General features: G+C 42.3%; 1 protein-coding gene across 10 annotated transcripts in view; it reads right to left on the minus strand.

The window, feature by feature from the left end:
* Positions 1–17613, minus strand: part of TANC1 (tetratricopeptide repeat, ankyrin repeat and coiled-coil containing 1) — a 245557-nt gene that overhangs the window by 83863 nt on the left and 144081 nt on the right. For 8 of the 10 annotated variants that reach the window (XM_061135350.1, XM_061135353.1, XM_061135351.1 and 5 more), the window contains exon 5: positions 9149–9253. The exons of the other annotated variants lie outside the window; for them this stretch is intronic. In XM_061135350.1, coding sequence (XP_060991333.1) covers positions 9149–9253 — 105 coding nt within the window. The remainder of the gene's footprint in view (positions 1–9148; positions 9254–17613) is intronic. 10 annotated transcript variants of the gene reach the window in all.

Consider the following 17613-nt stretch of genomic DNA (forward strand, 5'->3'; position numbering starts at 1 on the left):
TTAAGAATGGCATTGTTTAACTTTTTGCAAATTCTTTTTAACATTTGATTTAGAAGAAGACAGTTGGATTCTAATGTCTATTTCTGCATTCACTCTGTTGCGATAGGTTCTTTGGGCTGAAGCATGTGAAGAACTGTGGCTTCAGAGGGCTTTGTCTTTGGGAAAGGGAGGAACCTCTCCAGTTAATTACAGATATTCTTCTTTGATACCGCCCCAAAACTTGACAAGTAGCAATTTCTTAAAGGTTAGTTCCAGTGTTGACTCTGAATCTGAATCAATGAACTTTCTGTACTCTGTTACAAGAAAATCCAATGGTTTGTTTTATGCTTCAAATGGATTTTACCCATGGAAGATTTTGTAACACCATGTATTGGGTCATTTGGAAAATACTGGTTTTGCAGCTCTTGCAAGTGTTGACACATTTTATTATACAACACCAAAATATCACATTCATTAACATCACCATAGATCTCAATAGAAAAATCCTGAGAAGCCATCATGCTCACTGTGACAGGTGCAAATTCCCCCAAACTTGATTTTCACTCAAAAGGTCAATTTTTATCATTTGCAACTAAACCCTGTCAGGTGGTTTATTTTTCACAGAAGTAACATGCTCATTTTGTTCCAATTCGAGAAAATATATGCAAAATACCCAATTTGGAGTTAACTATGATTTGTCAGGAGTACTTTCAAGTAAAAATGATGTTCCCCCCCCTTTTTTTTGAATGGCTAGTTCAGCTTGCAATTCAATCACACATCTGCTTTTCCTTCAGACAGCCATCATACTTCAGCACACAGTAGACACACTTTCTGCAGACTTCCAATTTCATCTCACCAGATATTCAAAAGGTCAGGACTTAAAATTCATTATTTTGGGGGCTTCATCAAGGACATTTTTCAGTGAACTATTATTCCTGATGCAAGTGGGTGGTGGTTAAAAAAAGAAGAACAACCCATATGCAGCCCTAGCATAATAGCAGATGCCCCTACTCTGACATGTGCTAAGGCATTGGAAGTTTTACCAACAATTGCTCTTGCACCATCACAAATGTCAATGTAAAAGAAATGGAAATATCAAGTATTATTATGAAAAGAGCTGTGACTTCACAGACCCCTGCAAGGATCTTGGGGATGCCTAGAAGTCCATGTACCACACTTGCAGAGTCCTTAAATGTTCAATTATACTAAATTCTCTCTCTTTAAAATAACAAATAAAATCATAATTGCACATACCCTCATCCTACTAACTGATCTCTCATCTTCCATTACTTGCTCAACTCCTTGGGGGTAAAAGAGATGTGGGTAAAAGAGATCCTCACCAATTCTATTTCTTTATCACATACCCACAGCTTACACTCATTCACTTGCCCAAGGCTCCTGAGATGGCCATATTAGGCACAGTAATTTTTTTTAATGCTCCATCTCCTTTTTCGACTTTCCTGTGTGTGTATGTGTGTGTGTATATATATATATATTTTTTAATTGAAGTATAGTTGACTTACAATGTTTCAGGTGTGCAACAAAGTGATTCAGTTATACAAATACACATATTTTATTTTTGAAATTATTTTCTATTATAGGTTATTACAAGATATTGACTATAGTTCCCTATGCTATACAGTGAACCTTTGTTGCTTGTTGCATATCTATTTTTTAATTAGAAATCTAGCATTCTACTCATACTAAGTCAAACAAGTGGAATCAAAATGTCATAATTTTTTAGCTTAGGCAAAAATTAATACGTTTTCTAAGATATATATAATACATATTTATAAATATACAAAGTTTTTCTACTACACTTGATAAAGGCTTGAGAAAGAACATTAAAAAAAAAGAGATGGAGAAATTGAGAACATAAACTAAATGAAATGGTAGCAATGAATATGAAATAGAAAAAGTGAAACAAACTACATAAAAGTAAAAGATTATCACATAGTCCAGATGTTTTTAAATATGACTGCTCAATAGAAACATATCTGGAGCTCTGTAGAAAAAAAGTAATACCTGAGCATTTGTATTTTTCAAAAAATTTCAAGATAATTGTGATACACATCTGGATTTTTAAAAGTGATTACAGGTTTTTCTATTAGATCCTAGCTTTGGTGAGATAGAGGTCTATTGTTTTTCTGTTGACCAATCATGATACAATGGTATTAAGTGAGTAACAGTTACATCATCATAAAAGTAAAAAATGTTTTCACAATCAATAGCCAGACAAAAAATAAAAATAAAAAATAAAAGATAATTACAATTGCAAGCCATAATGGGAATATGACTAACTTAACAATATAAAATAATTATATACCATTTGGGGGGTGTCGAGCAAAGTGATGTAAGTGGAAGCACATATATGCACATGTTTTCATCCACCCACCACCTACTCAGTCTGTCTTTTGGTTGGTGCATTTAATCCATTTATATTTAAAGTAATTATCAATATGTATGATCCTATTACCATTTTCTTAATTATTTTCGGCTTACTTTCTGTAGGTCTTTTCCTTCTCTTGTGCTTTCCACCTAGAGAAGGTCCTTCAGCATTTGTTGTAAAGCTGATTTGGTGGTGCTGAATTCTCTTAACTTTTGCTTGTCTGGAAAGTTTTTGATTTCTCCATCAAATCTGAAGGAGAGTCTTGCTGGGTAGAGTATTCTTGGTTGTAGGTTCTTTCCTTTCATCACTTTACATATATCATGCCGCTCCCTCTGGCTCTTAGAGTTTCTGTTGAGAAGTCAGATGATAGCCTTAAGGGAGTTCTCTTGTATGTTATTTGTCATTTTCCCTTGTTTCAATATTCTATCTGTCTTAAATTCTTGTCAGTCTGATTACTGTGTGTCTCAGTGTGTTCCTCCTTGGGTTTATCCTTCCTGGGACTCTCTGTGCTTCCTGGACTCAGTTAATATTTCCTTTTCCATGTTCAAAATTTTTTCAGCTATTTTCAAATATTTCCTCAGATCCTTTCTCTCTCTCTTCTTCTGGGACCCCTATAATGTAAATGTTGGTGCATTTAACGTTGTCCCAGAGGTCTCTTAAGCTGTCTTCATTTCTTTTCATTCTTTTTTCTATATTCTGTTCTATGGCAGTGATTTCCACCATTCTGTTCTCCAGGTCATTTATCTGTTCTTCTGCCTCAGTTATTCTTCTATTGATGCTTTCTAGTTTATTATCCATCTCTATTTGTTTGTTCCTTAGTTCTTCTAGGCCTTTGGTAAACATTTCTTGCATCTTCTCAATCTTTGCCTCCACTCCATTCTTTTCCCAAGATTCTGGATCATCTTCACTATCATTATTCTGAATTCTTTTTCTAGAGAGTTGCCTACCTTCATTTAGCTGTTTCTCTGGGATTTTATCTTGTCTCTTCATCTGGGACATAACTTTCTTCTTTTTCATCATGACTAACTTTCTATAATATGGTTTTTGTTTTAGCTGCTGTAAGACTGTGCTTCTTGCTGCTTCTGTCTGCCCTCTGATGGAGGAGGCTAAGACGCTTGTATAAGCTTCTTGATGGGAGGCACTGGAGATGGGCAAAACTGGATCTTGCTCTGGTGGGCAGGGCCTTACTCAGTAAAGCTTTAACCCAATTATCTGCTGATTGGGGGGGGGGAGGGGGGGTTGGGCTCCCTCCCTGGTAGTTGTTTGGACTGAGTTTGACCCCAGCCCTGGGGTCTACAGGCTCTATGGTAGGGTTAATGGCTAACTCCAACAGGGTATATAGCAAGGGGGACCTTCCAGTGCCCCTGTCCGACCCACGCCTCTGCCCCTGCCAACCCACGCCTCCACAGGAGGCCCTCCAACATTAGCAGGTAGTTTTGGTTCAGTCTCCTGGGGGGTCACTGCTTCCCTCCCCTGGCAGTCTTACTGCAGGCAAAATTTTGTTTGTGCTCTCCAAAACTGGCATCTCTGTTTCCCTCAGTCCTCTGGAAGGCTTATTATCAAATCCCGCTGGTCCTTAAGGTCATATTCCCTGGGGATTGCCAGTCCCGTTTTAGGATTCCCAGGCTGGGAAGCCTGATGTTGGGTTCAGAACCTTCACAATAGTGTGAAAACTTGTTTGGTATTATTGTTCTCCAGTCTGTGCATCACCCACCCAGTGGATATGGGATTTGATTTTATCACGATTATGTCCTTCCTACCATCTTGCTGCAGCTTATTCTTTGTCTTTGGACGTAGGGTATCTTTTTTTGGTGGGTTCCAGTGTCCTCCTGTCAGTGGCTGTTCAACAGCTAGTTGCAACTTTGGTACTCTCGCAGGAGATGAATGCCTGGCCTTCTACTCCACCATCTTGAGCTGGAAGCCTCCTGTATATTTTTTACCTTGGCACATATTCTGTCCTCCAAGGAAGGAAGTGACAACTTTCACATCAGATAGAAGGGAAACCCACGGATACTGTGTGGTCTTGTTGGTTTTTCTACCCTTTAGCTGTGCTGCTTCTGCATTATTCACAGCTCAAGAATAAAATATCAAAGATTTTTAGGTCTCTTCTTTCAATGACCTTTTTCCTAGTGTTCAGTTCAGTCACTCAGTTGTGTGTCCGACTCTTTGTGACCCCATGGACTGCAGCACTCCAGGTTTCCCTGTCCATCACTAACTCTTGGAGCTTACTCAAACTTATATCCATCAAGTCGGTGATGCCATCCAGCCATCTCATCCTCTGTCGTCGTCCCTGTCTCCTCCCACCTTCAATCTTTCCCAGCATTAGGGTCTTTTCTAATGAGTTAGTTCTTCACATCAGGTAGCCAAAGTATTGGAGTTTCAGCTTCAGCCTCAGTCCTTCCAGTGAATATTCAGTACTGATTTCCCTAGTGTGATTTCCTAGTGTGATTTCCCTAGTGTGATTTCCCTAGTGATTTCCCTGTCTCATCACATCCACTCTAGGCAAAAGGCTACCCAGGTTTCCTCCTGAACTCTTAAGCCCCAGTTTGATTTTTCCAGCTATTCAGAGGACATCTTTGCCTGGATGTTTCCAAATCTCAAACTCAACACGCCTGGAACTGAACTCAAACCGAAATGGACAGGTACCTCTCTTCCAGTGTCCATTTAATGTAGTCTCAAAACTCTGAAGTCATCATCTTTGTCTCTTACAGCTTCCATGTCCTTGCAATCTCTCGGGAATCTTCCTACCCCTCACTTCTTTCCTGATCCATGTTGTATGGATAATTTGAGATCTTAGTCTCTCACGTAACTATTGAAATCATTCTCTAACCATTCTCCATGACTGCAGTCCCGTTCCTGCCCCTACTCCATCCTAAACTTTGCTGACAGGTGAATCTTAATGCACAGGACTCCAAGCAAGTCTTTCCTGGCACAGCATCTCCATCTGCACTGGATTTGTCACACAGCTTAGATTAGTCAACACTGTTCCCCCGCCCCCACACTATAGTTACTCTGTATATATAAGTCTTTAATCCCTGCCCAGACTCTAAGGCTCCAAGAGAAAAGGATCTATGCTTGAAAAGCTAGCTCAAATAGCATCCAACACCGTTCTTTTCACAGCACAAGAATTTTTTATTCAAGGAAATGCAGAACGAATGGCTATTCTACTTTAGTCTCTGTTCCACTGCACACATACCAGGGATGTTTCCCCTTCTACACTTCTATTGAGCTAAAATCTTAATCAACCATTAGTCAAGTGGTGCAACACCAATCTAAGAAAATGGAAATTAAATTAGCAGGAGCAAAGTTACCTCTTGGGAAAGCAAGAGCAATGTGATCAGGAGGAAAAAAAGTCATGTTTTCTTTCTTAAACTGAGTAATGGGTAGACAGGTATCATATTCTTTATACCTTTTTCACTCTCTACATCTTTCTGAATGTCTAAAATAGTCATCAAAAACATGAGGTATCAATATTTACTGAAACATATCTAAAAAAAGATTCACTCCTCCCAGTAATATAGTTCTGCATTTAATTATTCTTCTGTTTTATATGTTAGTTCTATTTGCTATCCAGATGGCTAGAAAAAAAGTTTCATCATATTCTGGACTGATCTTCATCAAACAATGACTCATAAGACTAAAACTTTCTCACCCTTTCCCATCAAAGCTTGCTCAAGTAGCAAGGATAGATCAAAGCAAACCTGAACAGATTATGGCTGCCCCAAATTCAAGAAAAATGTAGCTGTGAATCCTATTACAGTTAAATAATCCTCCCTAATTTATCTGTTTTTTTATTTTCCCTTAAGGCAGAGGTATTGTTCCGTGGGTGGCATTTTCCCCGTAAACAATATGTTGGCCTAGTAATAGGAAGCTTATTTGTGAAGAACTTATTCTACATGTAAGCTTACTAGGATCATTTGACAGGAAAAGGGGGATTGTATTTTGTTTGAGGACTAAGAAAAAATGCTGTTTTTCCAATACATTTAAAAATACTGAATAAAGTAGAACCTTTCCATGAAAAGGTTTGCAGGTTAGTGTAAACTTTAACAAACAGGTTCTTTGCTTGTAACAAAAATGTTCATTTGCCATATCATATATCCCACTTCCCAGATGGCTAAAATATGCAGATTACAAATACAACTGTATATAAATTAATGAATAAATTCCAAGTGCTCACTGGTTTTGTTTTACTTTAAATTTCAGAAAGCTAAGAGTCAAGGATTTATGGAGCCACACAACCATAAAGCAAGGCAGTTTAGTCTGGGAAGGGTATTTCAAACATCTAGGAATAACCTGATATTTCACAAATCCATGAAAAATTTCAAAAGCATTTCACAAGGAGCTATTTTCAATAGTTCATCAGTCCGGTGAATACCAAAATGCTATTATTGACAGCATCCAAAAGAGTGTCTTAGAGACTTTTTTTTAAAAAATGCCCAAAGGAAGTATGTAAAGTATAAGCCCAAGTTTTAAATTAAAACTTAAGTGATACTACTGCTATGAAAGCCTAGAAATTAGGATTTAGCTCATCATGCATCTGTACATGTTTGGATGAATACTCAGACTCAATTAGTTTCAGTTTGCTCCAGCTTTGCCTTTAGATTCAATGACCTGGACATAAAATTTATACTTTAATATGGCAAACTTCATTAACCCCACAGAAATGTAAAGGAGTCTATGGGGAATTACAAAACATGCCATCCTTTACTAATTATCAAGCTAAATTTTGTTAGGCAACCGCCTCTTCATCAACCAACAGATAAGTCTGATGGGGCTCCCACCAGCATCATAGCAACCCATGAAAGACCACATGCCCACAAGCATGAACTACATCCCTTTCCCAGACACCTAGAAGAGGGGAAATGTACCCTGCCTCTTAATTCTAGGCAAACTTCTGGAAATCCCTGGTGTTTTTCGCAGCCCAGGTATGTCACAATGTCAGTCCCCATTGAGAAGGATGAGCCTAAATCCAACTGCAAGGGTCTCAGGAGTAAGCGTGTCTGCAGACTGCTGGCTACACCAGCAACATCAATCACTGTGCTTGAATTTAGCTCAGCTGGCAGCCAAGCATAAGAATACCTTCTCCCCTAAGAAAGTCAATTCTGCCTTGAACAAGGGGAGAAGAGTTGACATTGGGAATTATTTATAACCTTATTTCTTTGCCCAACAAAAATCCTAAATTTGTCCTCATTCTTACCCCAGGGGGAGTCCTAAATACTAGACAGGACCTCAACAGGACTCTCGCCCATGGAACAGGGGGTCATATCATGGAGTCTACACCAGTCAAATGCCAGGGGCGTAACCAACCAGGACTCCACAGGCAAACGGGGACAAGGGCAAGAGTTGGCAGGCTTAGTCTGAAATGGGCAGGCAGCTCAGTAAATTCAGATTCTTGATATTCACTTCAGAGGAACAGGTTTTCATTTTCTTTTTGATACCCAGAATGGAAATGAAAGAACAGATCAGCCCACAGACACCCGGCACACGTGAATTCACAGCCAGGAGGGTCCTCATGTTTGCAGATTCTCTGGCTATTTTAACCAGACAGCACCACGGATCCTCCCCTCTGCAAGACCACACACCTGGCACCCTGCCCCTCCCCAGCACAAATCCTGGTGTGAATCTCTCACATAAACCAAATGACCGCATGCCTGGACAGAAGGAAAAATGGTGGGGCTGCTGGTCCCACCTCGGCCCCCACCTGCCCTGAACACCTCTTTCTGACTTTCATTTTCTGCCAACCCCTCACTCAGCTTATTTTTAACTTTACTGTCACCACTCCCCCCGACTCCATGTTCCTATCACATTTTACACTTCATACCCACTCCCCACTATGCCTCGGCCAAAACATGAAATGCACGCACAGTGGCAGAAAATAAAAGGAGAGCTGTACTCTGTTCCACCCACAGTTAGAGAGACAAGGATGCCATTTCTTCTAAGGTGGAAATACAGGTGATTTTTCTCTTTCATCATTACTACAGAAACTTGTGTCCATACTGGAGGTACAACAGGCTTCTCCATATTTCTCAGAATTCTTAACCATGTGTTTCTGCAGCAAAATAGGATATAAATTCAAAACACACAAAGTCTTTAGAGTTGTGAGTTGGGGAAACCTCCCCACTGACAGAAAGGAACGAACAGGTCCATTCTTGAATCAATTAAAAAAAATTAAGTGCTATTAATAATATCTACAAAATGCTTTTGTCTGTTACATGTATTTTCAGATAGAAGGAAAAAAGCAAAATATAAAGTGTCCTCATGAAAACGTATCAATCAATTTGGAGGATTTTTTGGTCTCTACTTCAACATTCTCTAAAGAAAAACTTTTGATGTTAAAAAAAATAAGCAGCTTTCAAAAGCTACCAAGTTCTTTTACTAAAGCTAGGTATTATAAGCTTTGTCCAGCTACAGTTTCAGCTTTTCAGCCAAAGCCTGTTGTTAAAATATTCTAAAACGATGGAGAACAATTAAAAAAAAAAAATCTTGGAAGCAGTCTGCTGGCTGACTTTTTATATCCCCCCATACTGGGGAGGTCAAAATTGACAGGAAATAAGTCTCAATCCTTAAACAATGCATATGCACCACTATTCCTACACTGTATACAATCTAAAGAATTCACATTAGCTAAACAGATCTCTCTAACTGCCCAAGGAAAACCACTTCCCAGATATATTCAGTTTAGCGAAGGATTCCTACAAGAGGCACTCAAGTTTCCCTCAAAAGTGGAGTGTCACAGTGTAAAATCTTTAGGGGGGAAAATCATTGCAAACAAATCCTTACCATTCTCACTGGGCTCTGCTGGCTTGGGCACGTCTCGGAACGGGATTATGACTGCATCTCCAGGCACTCTGGGGCTTTCCACATACTTGGGCTTCCTGACAGGACCTGTAGCAGGGAAAGATCTGAGTGTGTCTAATTTTTTCCAGCTGCAAACAAAGCTTCAGAATGTACAGTGTGTGTCCTCACCAGAACCCAGAGATGCCTAAAGAGCCAGCCCCTTCCCCTCCCGTGAACACACACACGGTCATTTTAGTACAGACGCGGCAACGTCCAGACTGGGCTGCCAAAGAGATGGGTGGAAGCTCAGCTCGCAGAATGTAAACTCAGAAAAACAAAAGCAGCTCTTCTGCTATGCAGCCTCTACAGCTGTCTTTGGTATATGTCACGGAAGTGATTTTGACATGTTCGGACCTGGGCGGCTTGTTGTGAAGGTTTTTAACTTGGAATTTGTCTCTAACTGGGACCAAGACGATCAGGTTGCCTGGTATCTCCCCAAAGTCAGGAGGCAAGGATCACAAACCGCCAGGCTGTAACATCAACATGCTCTGCACAGCCATGGAACGCAGGCATTTGATCAGCCTGGTGACACATGGCAATTGTGCCGGGCAGGAAAGACGGCTGCTTTCTTGGCAGCTGACATAGAAGAGGGAAGGCAGAGCAGTCAGTCCGGCATGCAATTCGGGGACAAAGAGAGCCTGTTAATCATCTCTCTCACCACCTCTTCAACCCCAGCTTATCATCAGATAATCTGGAATTCTGAATTAGGCTACATGAAACCCTCACACATTGCTGGTGGTAATGTACACATGCAGTCACTTTGCAAAACAGCTTGGCAGTTCCCAAGAAGGTTACACATATGGTCCAATAAATCCACTTCCGTGTAAATATACATTCAGACAAAAATCTGTACATGAATGCTCTTAGTAACATTACTCATTAACAGCCAAATGTCCATCAACTGATGACAACAAAACGTGATATACTTATCACTGGGCAATAAAAAGGAAGTACTGATTCATGCTAAACATGGGCGAAGCCTGAAAATATTTTGCTCAGTAAAAGAAGCCAGTCCCCAAAGACCACATAATATATGATTCCATTCAAGGAATGTCCAGAATAGGCAAATTTACAGAAACAGAGTATGAATGGTTACCAGGGCCTGGGGGATGTGCAGGCTTGCGGGGTGATGGCTAGGGAGTCTGGGGTGATAAAAATAATCTAAAATTAGGTTGTGGTGATGGTACAAAACCTTGTGAATATACTAAAAACTGCTGCAGTGTACACTTCAAATGAGTGGACTGCATGGTATGTGAATTATATCTAAGTAAAGCTGCTTTAAAAAAACGAAAAACACTGCCTATTCTGTGCGGTCCTTTCAAACATCCCATTACACTGGAATCATCCACTTGACTCTTGTTTTCCTTGGTTGCCTTATACTTAAAGTGTGCTTTTAATAAGGCTACAGAGATAGGAAACATTTCACATCACTGAGAGAAGGCGGAGGATGAGTCGCAGACAGGGGTCTCAGTTCTCTCTCCTGTTCAGCCCTCAGACACAGCCCGGCCCTCCCAGGGCCTCCGCCTGGGCACTGCATGCGACAGGGGGAGTCAGGCAGATTCTGAGATCCTCCTGTGTCAAACGTCTCACGCATCTGAGAAATTCTGTTCAGAATGTGGTTTACGGTGAGACATGCCGCCACCTAAAGGTTTACTGCAAAAGTGTCTACACTAATTCCCAGCCAGTTATAGTACCACAACCGAAAATAGGCTACAAGATCAAAGAAGCTTATAGAGCTTGACAAATAGGATATTATTTCAGACTTTTAGAAATCATGATTCTAAAATGACTAATGTAGTAGTTAACCATAAGGCTGTCTTCATAATTGACTTAACCCTGTTAGAAAGGGAGTTTTTTTTTTTAATTAATTAATTTATTTGGCTGCACTGGGTCTCAGTGGAGGCCTGTGGGATCTTTCCTTGTGGTTTGCGGGCTTAGCTGCCCTGGGGCATGTGGGATCTTAGTTCCCCGACCAGGGATGGAACTTGCATTCCCCTGCATTGGAAGGCAGATTATTAACCACTAGACCAGCAGGGGAGTCCCAGAAAAGGACTGTTTTTAAAGGTTGAAACGGAATAGTTACTGGGGATGGGCAGAAGGAATGTAAGTGGAAAATGTCAGCTATACAACAAAATACAATTCAGATTTTATTAAGAATACACATCTATCCATATATAAATATGCATGAAGAGAAAGACTGAGGAGGAGAGGGGAAACAAAGATACTTGCTATGAAGGAGATAGCAACTAGGAAGAACCTGAACAGGGCAGGCAGAAACAGACCCAGGACAAATGCAAGAAATTTTCTACACTCTGGGTTCCCAAACCACTCCTTATAGGAAAAGAGATCAAGAGCACCTTTGTCTCTTCATCCACTCTTCTCCATTTACAGAACTCAAGGGAGCTAAAGCCTTTTATTATTATTGTCCAGTGATTCAAGTCACTCAAAACAGCAACCACGCTCTACTCATGAAGTACCTGTAAGTTTCTGTTCACCTTAACTCCTCAGGGAATAGTAATAACTTACAGAGACCTACTTCCCAGCAATCCACCTATCCCACACACCCTTCCAAAATGTTCTCCTGCGGAGAGTGTTTACTATTTCACATGGATGAACAATGACGGTTAGGAATGGTTGGAATATGAACCTCAACATCACCCACAGTCTTTGGAAAGCATCTATGCCCATCCGTTTGCCTGTAACTGTGTTCTATTCAGAGGTCGATCCCTCACTGTAGGAGATATTCAACACTAAGGCGATGGTGTTAAGAGCAGAGCCTCTGCATGGTTCAAAGCCTCTGAACTGATTCACTGTGCTATAGAAGAAACTAACATAACATTGTAAATCAATTAGTTGTTTTGTTTTAGAGCTGGGCAGACCTAGGTTTAAATATGGTCTCCGTCCCTCTCCAGCTCAAACTTCGGTACATCCCAGAGCTAAAAGAACAATGAGGAGGGCTTCAGCTCTTAGGGGAATATCCTGAGAGCAAAGGTCAAGTGTCTCTGGCTCCCCGGTTGGCACAGTGCCTGCCCCAGTAAACAGTGAGGCTGGAAAGGAAAGGAGCCCTGGCATGTAAAATAAGCAATAAACAATAAAACTGCAGTCAACGGCCACACAAGGGTAAGGACTTACATACATTAATTCATCCAGTCCTAATAACTTTGGAGGAAAAACACTATTTCCCCCATTTTTAGGTCAGGAAGCTGAGGCTCAAATCAGTGAAACAATTTGCTCAAGGCCAACGCACGGTAAAGAAGGAATTCAAATTGAAGCCCATGTACTTAAATCACCACTCTGCACTTATAAAAACTAGGAAATCTAGATTAAACAGGCAATAGAAAAGGCCAGGGCAGTAGGGCCTTCTACCACCCAACCCTGGGTCTTGGCTATACATCCAGCAAATCTTCTATTCATACTCTCTTGTTTCTGATCTCCTCTTTTACTAGGAGCTGAAATATTATGAAGTGAATATAAACCACAGCTCTCCAACATGATCCTTTTATTTAAATTGCTTTTCACAAACAGCTGAACCTCAAATGCTATAAAACCGGATAAATTTATAACTCAGAGGTTTTCTCCTTTCCCCCCTCAATCGCTCGTTAGAGACTCTTTGGGCACTTTCCATTAAACACAGCAGATGAACGCTCGTTCGCTCTCACTCCCTTTCAAAACACCATTAAAGCTGCAGTAAAGGGATTTAAGAAAGACCAGTGGGGAAGGAAGACAACCACAGGCAAGAAACCAAACTTCTGAAAGTGGAAACAGACTGCCAAGGAGCACGGACGGAGCACAGCAGGAAAGGTTAGGACCAGGGGAGGGAGGGCTCAGCCTCACAGGCAGCAGACCCCTCTGAAGGCAGGGGCATGGCAAGGTTGAATGCCGAAGTATGGGCTGGAAATCTACTGAAAGGAAAGTAAGACCCCTCCAGAACGCCTTCCCAAACCAGGAATCATTCCCTCCTTCATCCTGGATGCAGAATTCTTCCCTGGAAAGGCTGAATTCCAAGACCATGGAGAGTTAAGAGCTCAACTCTTGAGTGCTACACTAAACCAGGGATTGAGAAAAATTCTCCGTGTGGATTGGTGGGCCCCACCCAGATGCATCTCTCCACACCCTCTACCCCAGCTGTCTGCTATGAAAATGCTGACAGCAAGCCTGCACACCAAGGAGGAATCTTTTTTGGTACCAGACACAGGTTTTGTGGAAGACAAACATTTCTCCATGGACCGAGGTTGGGGGTGGGATGGGGTGGGGTTGGGAGAGATGGTCTGGGGATGATTAAAGTACCATTACATTTATTGTGCGCCTTATTTTTTATTATTATTGCATCAGCTCCACCTCACCATCTGGCATTATATCCTACAGGTTAGGGATCCCTGGATTAGAGATTCCTCCCTGAGAGGAGAAAAGACCTATACATCATCACAGTTGGAGCCAAGCCCCCAAAGAAATGGTGGGTCCCTGACCCATCACTCTACCACAAAGCCTTCCCCACACAGACACACACACACACAACTCTCTACCGTTCAGTCAGCTTTTTAGTACCTTGTACTTACAAACTAAAATCATCAGACACTCAAGGAAAGATCCTACTCTAACAGAAAACACCAATAACAGGTTGAAGAAGGAACCTTGAGGAATCAGAGTTAATAGGAGGTACACACCCTCCAGAAAGATAAGAGCTACCATTACCCTTGTTCTGTGACAAGGGACATCAGGGTCTGTGATACGGGCAGCTGACCAGACTGACCACAGGACAGGACGACCAGAGGCCACACCAGTTAGGAGCCATTGTAATCACTGCTCTTACACTAAACTGCCATCTATTAAGCCACAGTGACACTGAGTTCTATGCCACTGAAATGGAAAACTTCTAAATGAAGTGGCCAAATTCATCATCAACAGAGATCAAAACCGAAAAACACATTTCCCTAACACGTGACCCTTACTCAGGGGAAATGACTGCCCAGCACCTTTCTACCCACAGCTTTTTGTTTACAATGACACATTCAACATTCCCAAGTCCGCCTGCAATGCAGGAAACACAGAAGATGCGGGTACAATCCCTGGGTTGGGACGATCCCCTGGAGAAAGGAATGGCAACCCACTCCAGTATTCTTTCCTGGAGAAACCCATGGACAGAGGAGCCTAGTGGGCTCCAGTCCAAAGGGTTGCAAAGAGCCAGACATGACTAAGTGGACACCCCCCAACACACACACACACAAAGACATACACACACAAGCATAAACTACCTAAAAAAGTAAAATAACTTCACCCCTTCATGTAAAACAAGCACTATCAAGTTAATCCCCCCAGATTAACCAGAAGCTAATACTATAATAACAATTACCCACAAAGCACAGTTTGCTGGCTCCTGTTTAAGAAAAGAGACTCTCAAAAACAAGACTCTCGGGTACTAGCTTAAAAATGGGCTCATCCAGAAGCTAGCATGCTTCCCTGCTGCAGCGGCCTTCCCTCCCTATCACTCCTGGGCCCCAAGGCGCTGGTGGAAAGCACTTTTCAAGCTTAACTGGGCATAAGCATACCATGGGGGGCGCTCTTTAAAATGCAGCTTCTGATGAGGTGACCAGGTATGGTGGGAACCATGGGCCACACTTTGGTATCAAGTATGCAGAACACAGCCCACCGTGGGTGGCACCTCTAAGAAAGGCCACTCCTCTGTCAGGGCCTGAGCAGGGTCTACAGCCATGAGTGGGGCACCAGTCTGCCCCGTTTACAAGGTTTATGATGAACGGGGATTGTTCTCGATCATAAACTACACCCAGTTCACAACAGCTCTGGATCTCTTTTCTCATCTCGATTTCCCCGGCTTCCTTTGTCCCCCATCCTCTGCTCTGTGATACAGGGGAAAGGGGGCTCTTCAACGTAGAGACAAAAGGCTCTTAGGATGAAGAGAAAGAGGAAGCGTGCCCCAAAGTGGTCACACAGGCGCCCAGCAGGCAGCCTGCACAGGAGAGCTCCTGCCAGCTCCTTACACTGTCCAGGCGCCTGTGTCAGTGGGAGGCGGGGGGCTGGGGTAGGGGCATCTCCCTCAGTCACCTGTGTCCACAACCTGGAACCTAGAACCAGCCTTCTCCCCACCCCTCTCCTGCCTCTGTGTTACATCTCCAAGTACACTTTTCTCAGCGGCCAGTTTTCCTACTCCTTTTGACATTTTAATCACACAGCTATTTTGCTGCTTAGAAACGACCATATAAGGAATATTTTTTAAAAAGGAATGGCAGAAATAAACCAAACTGGGCTTTATCTCCAGGCAGTGAAAGAGAGAAGGACAGGGGTTACTTTTCATCTCTGAGTGTTTCACTTGAAAATAATTATATATATATTTGAAAGTAATATTTGGGACACAGAACACCTGAGGCTACTTACTGCATTTAAGGTAGATCTTACATTTTTTCACGACATCTGGACACTATGAAAAGTGACTCTCCTGTGTTATCAATCATTTTAGTTTTCTTTTGTTTTGTTTTTTTTTAGCATCCTGAACTTTCACAGTAAAGGTTCCTGTCAAGTTTATCTGATCTGGGTTTTCATCTCACATTGGGAAATGTTCACAACAAGAAGAGAAAAATAAAAAGGATGAGGAAGAGGATTTCTTTGGCAGGGCAGAGAGGGCAGGGGTGAGGGGGGGCCTTTATCACCAAAGCAAATGCCATAAAGCAAGTCAGTAAGAAACAGTAAACTCTGAAATTACAGTCTTGATTTTTAAAGAGCACCATACCTATACGGAGCCTCCAAAGTCTGGCCCCTCTCTTTCCTGTACCCCTACAAGAAAGCATCATGGGGGGAGGAAGAGAAATGCACTTCGGAACTGAGAAAGGGGAAGACGTGGCCCAAGCCGACAGGATGGAGGGAACCTGGCTTCACCTCCACCTGCTTCACACAGTGTTGAGGCTAGGCAGGTGAACTTGCAGGACTGCCTACAGGGGCTGAGAGTCTCTTGGGAGGATTTCCTTTAAGGAAGGAGCCGGCTGATCAAATGACTGGGTCAGAAAGCCTCGGCCCAAGGGGAGAGCAATTTCAAGCACAGTGTGCCGTTCTATCATCGGATTTCTCCTATAAGAAGCAGGGTAGAGGCTAGTAATAAAACCCTGAACTGCTACCTGAGAGGACTCAGCTCCAGGGAATGCCACCTGGGTGCCAGGGGCTAATGTGGGGCAGGGCTCCAGGAGAGAAGAGCCAGCTACCCCGGCATCCGGAACTTTCCTGGTCAGGAGCACATGCCATGCCCCTGGGGAACATCCTAAAACTTCCAGAGACACTTTAACAAGGGCCTGGGGCCTTGTGTAAGGAGAGGTGGGCAACAAGTCAGTGAAATGAGTTATTACCGCTGTAACCTCATCCTACCCAAAGACAGGTGAGGCCTGTGGAAATTCAGACTATTAATTTTATGGAAGAAAAAACAGAAAGCAAGAGGGAAAAAATGGGTAACCCACTGATGGTGAATGAAATACAACAGCTACCTGACACTCTCAGTAAGCCTCCCTTCTCTTTCGAATAACTTATTTTTTAAGAGTGACACGACTTAGGGACTGAACAATAACGACGTTGAGATAGGTAGACAGCCTTTATTCATTCATGCAATGCGCAGGGGCTATGCAATGTAAATGTGCACTGCCACTAGGGCACTTAAATCTAGCAGGAAAATAATCTATCACAACGGAGCCATCCCCCTTTCAATAAAGCATTCTTGAAATAAATGTTGGCAAAGATTTGCAAGTCTCAGCTTGCAGTGCGCATGTTTATAGCATCATGCATACAATACATTCCCAGTTCAACAAAGCACCCTGAGCCATGTTCCCACTTTCTCCCAATTCACTTTGTCCGCCATACTGTTCCTGAAATGTATCTGACTTTTCCTGTATTACAGCATGAAAGTGAAAAGTGGAAGTCTTAACTGTTCAGTCATGTCAGACTCTTGGAGACCCTATAGACTGTACTCCACCAGGTTCCTCAGTCCATGGAACTCTCCAGGCAAGAATACTGCAGTGGGTTGCCATTCTCTTCTCCAGGGGATCTTCCCAACCCAGGGTTCAAACTCAGGTCTCCTGCACTGCAGGCAGATTCCTTACCATCTGAGTCACCAAGGAAGCCCTGGTGTATTACAGCATGGAAATGCGTCGATTCACCTATTTACTCAGCAAGTATCAGCAGCACAACCACTGTGCCAGGCGCAGGGTGACAATAAGATGCAACAGGACTCCCCTGAAGCCCTCGGCTGAGGGGACAAGAGTCTTTGTCACATCATCTGAATTTTATTTCAAAACACTTCAACATAAACAGTGCAATAATATAAATGTGTGTCTGTTGGCTTTAATCTCCTGCCTGAGGGCAATTAGTTGTCTTAATCTATAATACAGACTCCTGGAGTAGTTAACTAGCTTCTA

Source organism: Dama dama, chromosome 33 (assembly GCF_033118175.1).
Source record: "Dama dama isolate Ldn47 chromosome 33, ASM3311817v1, whole genome shotgun sequence".
Lineage (NCBI taxonomy): Eukaryota > Metazoa > Chordata > Mammalia > Artiodactyla > Cervidae > Dama > Dama dama.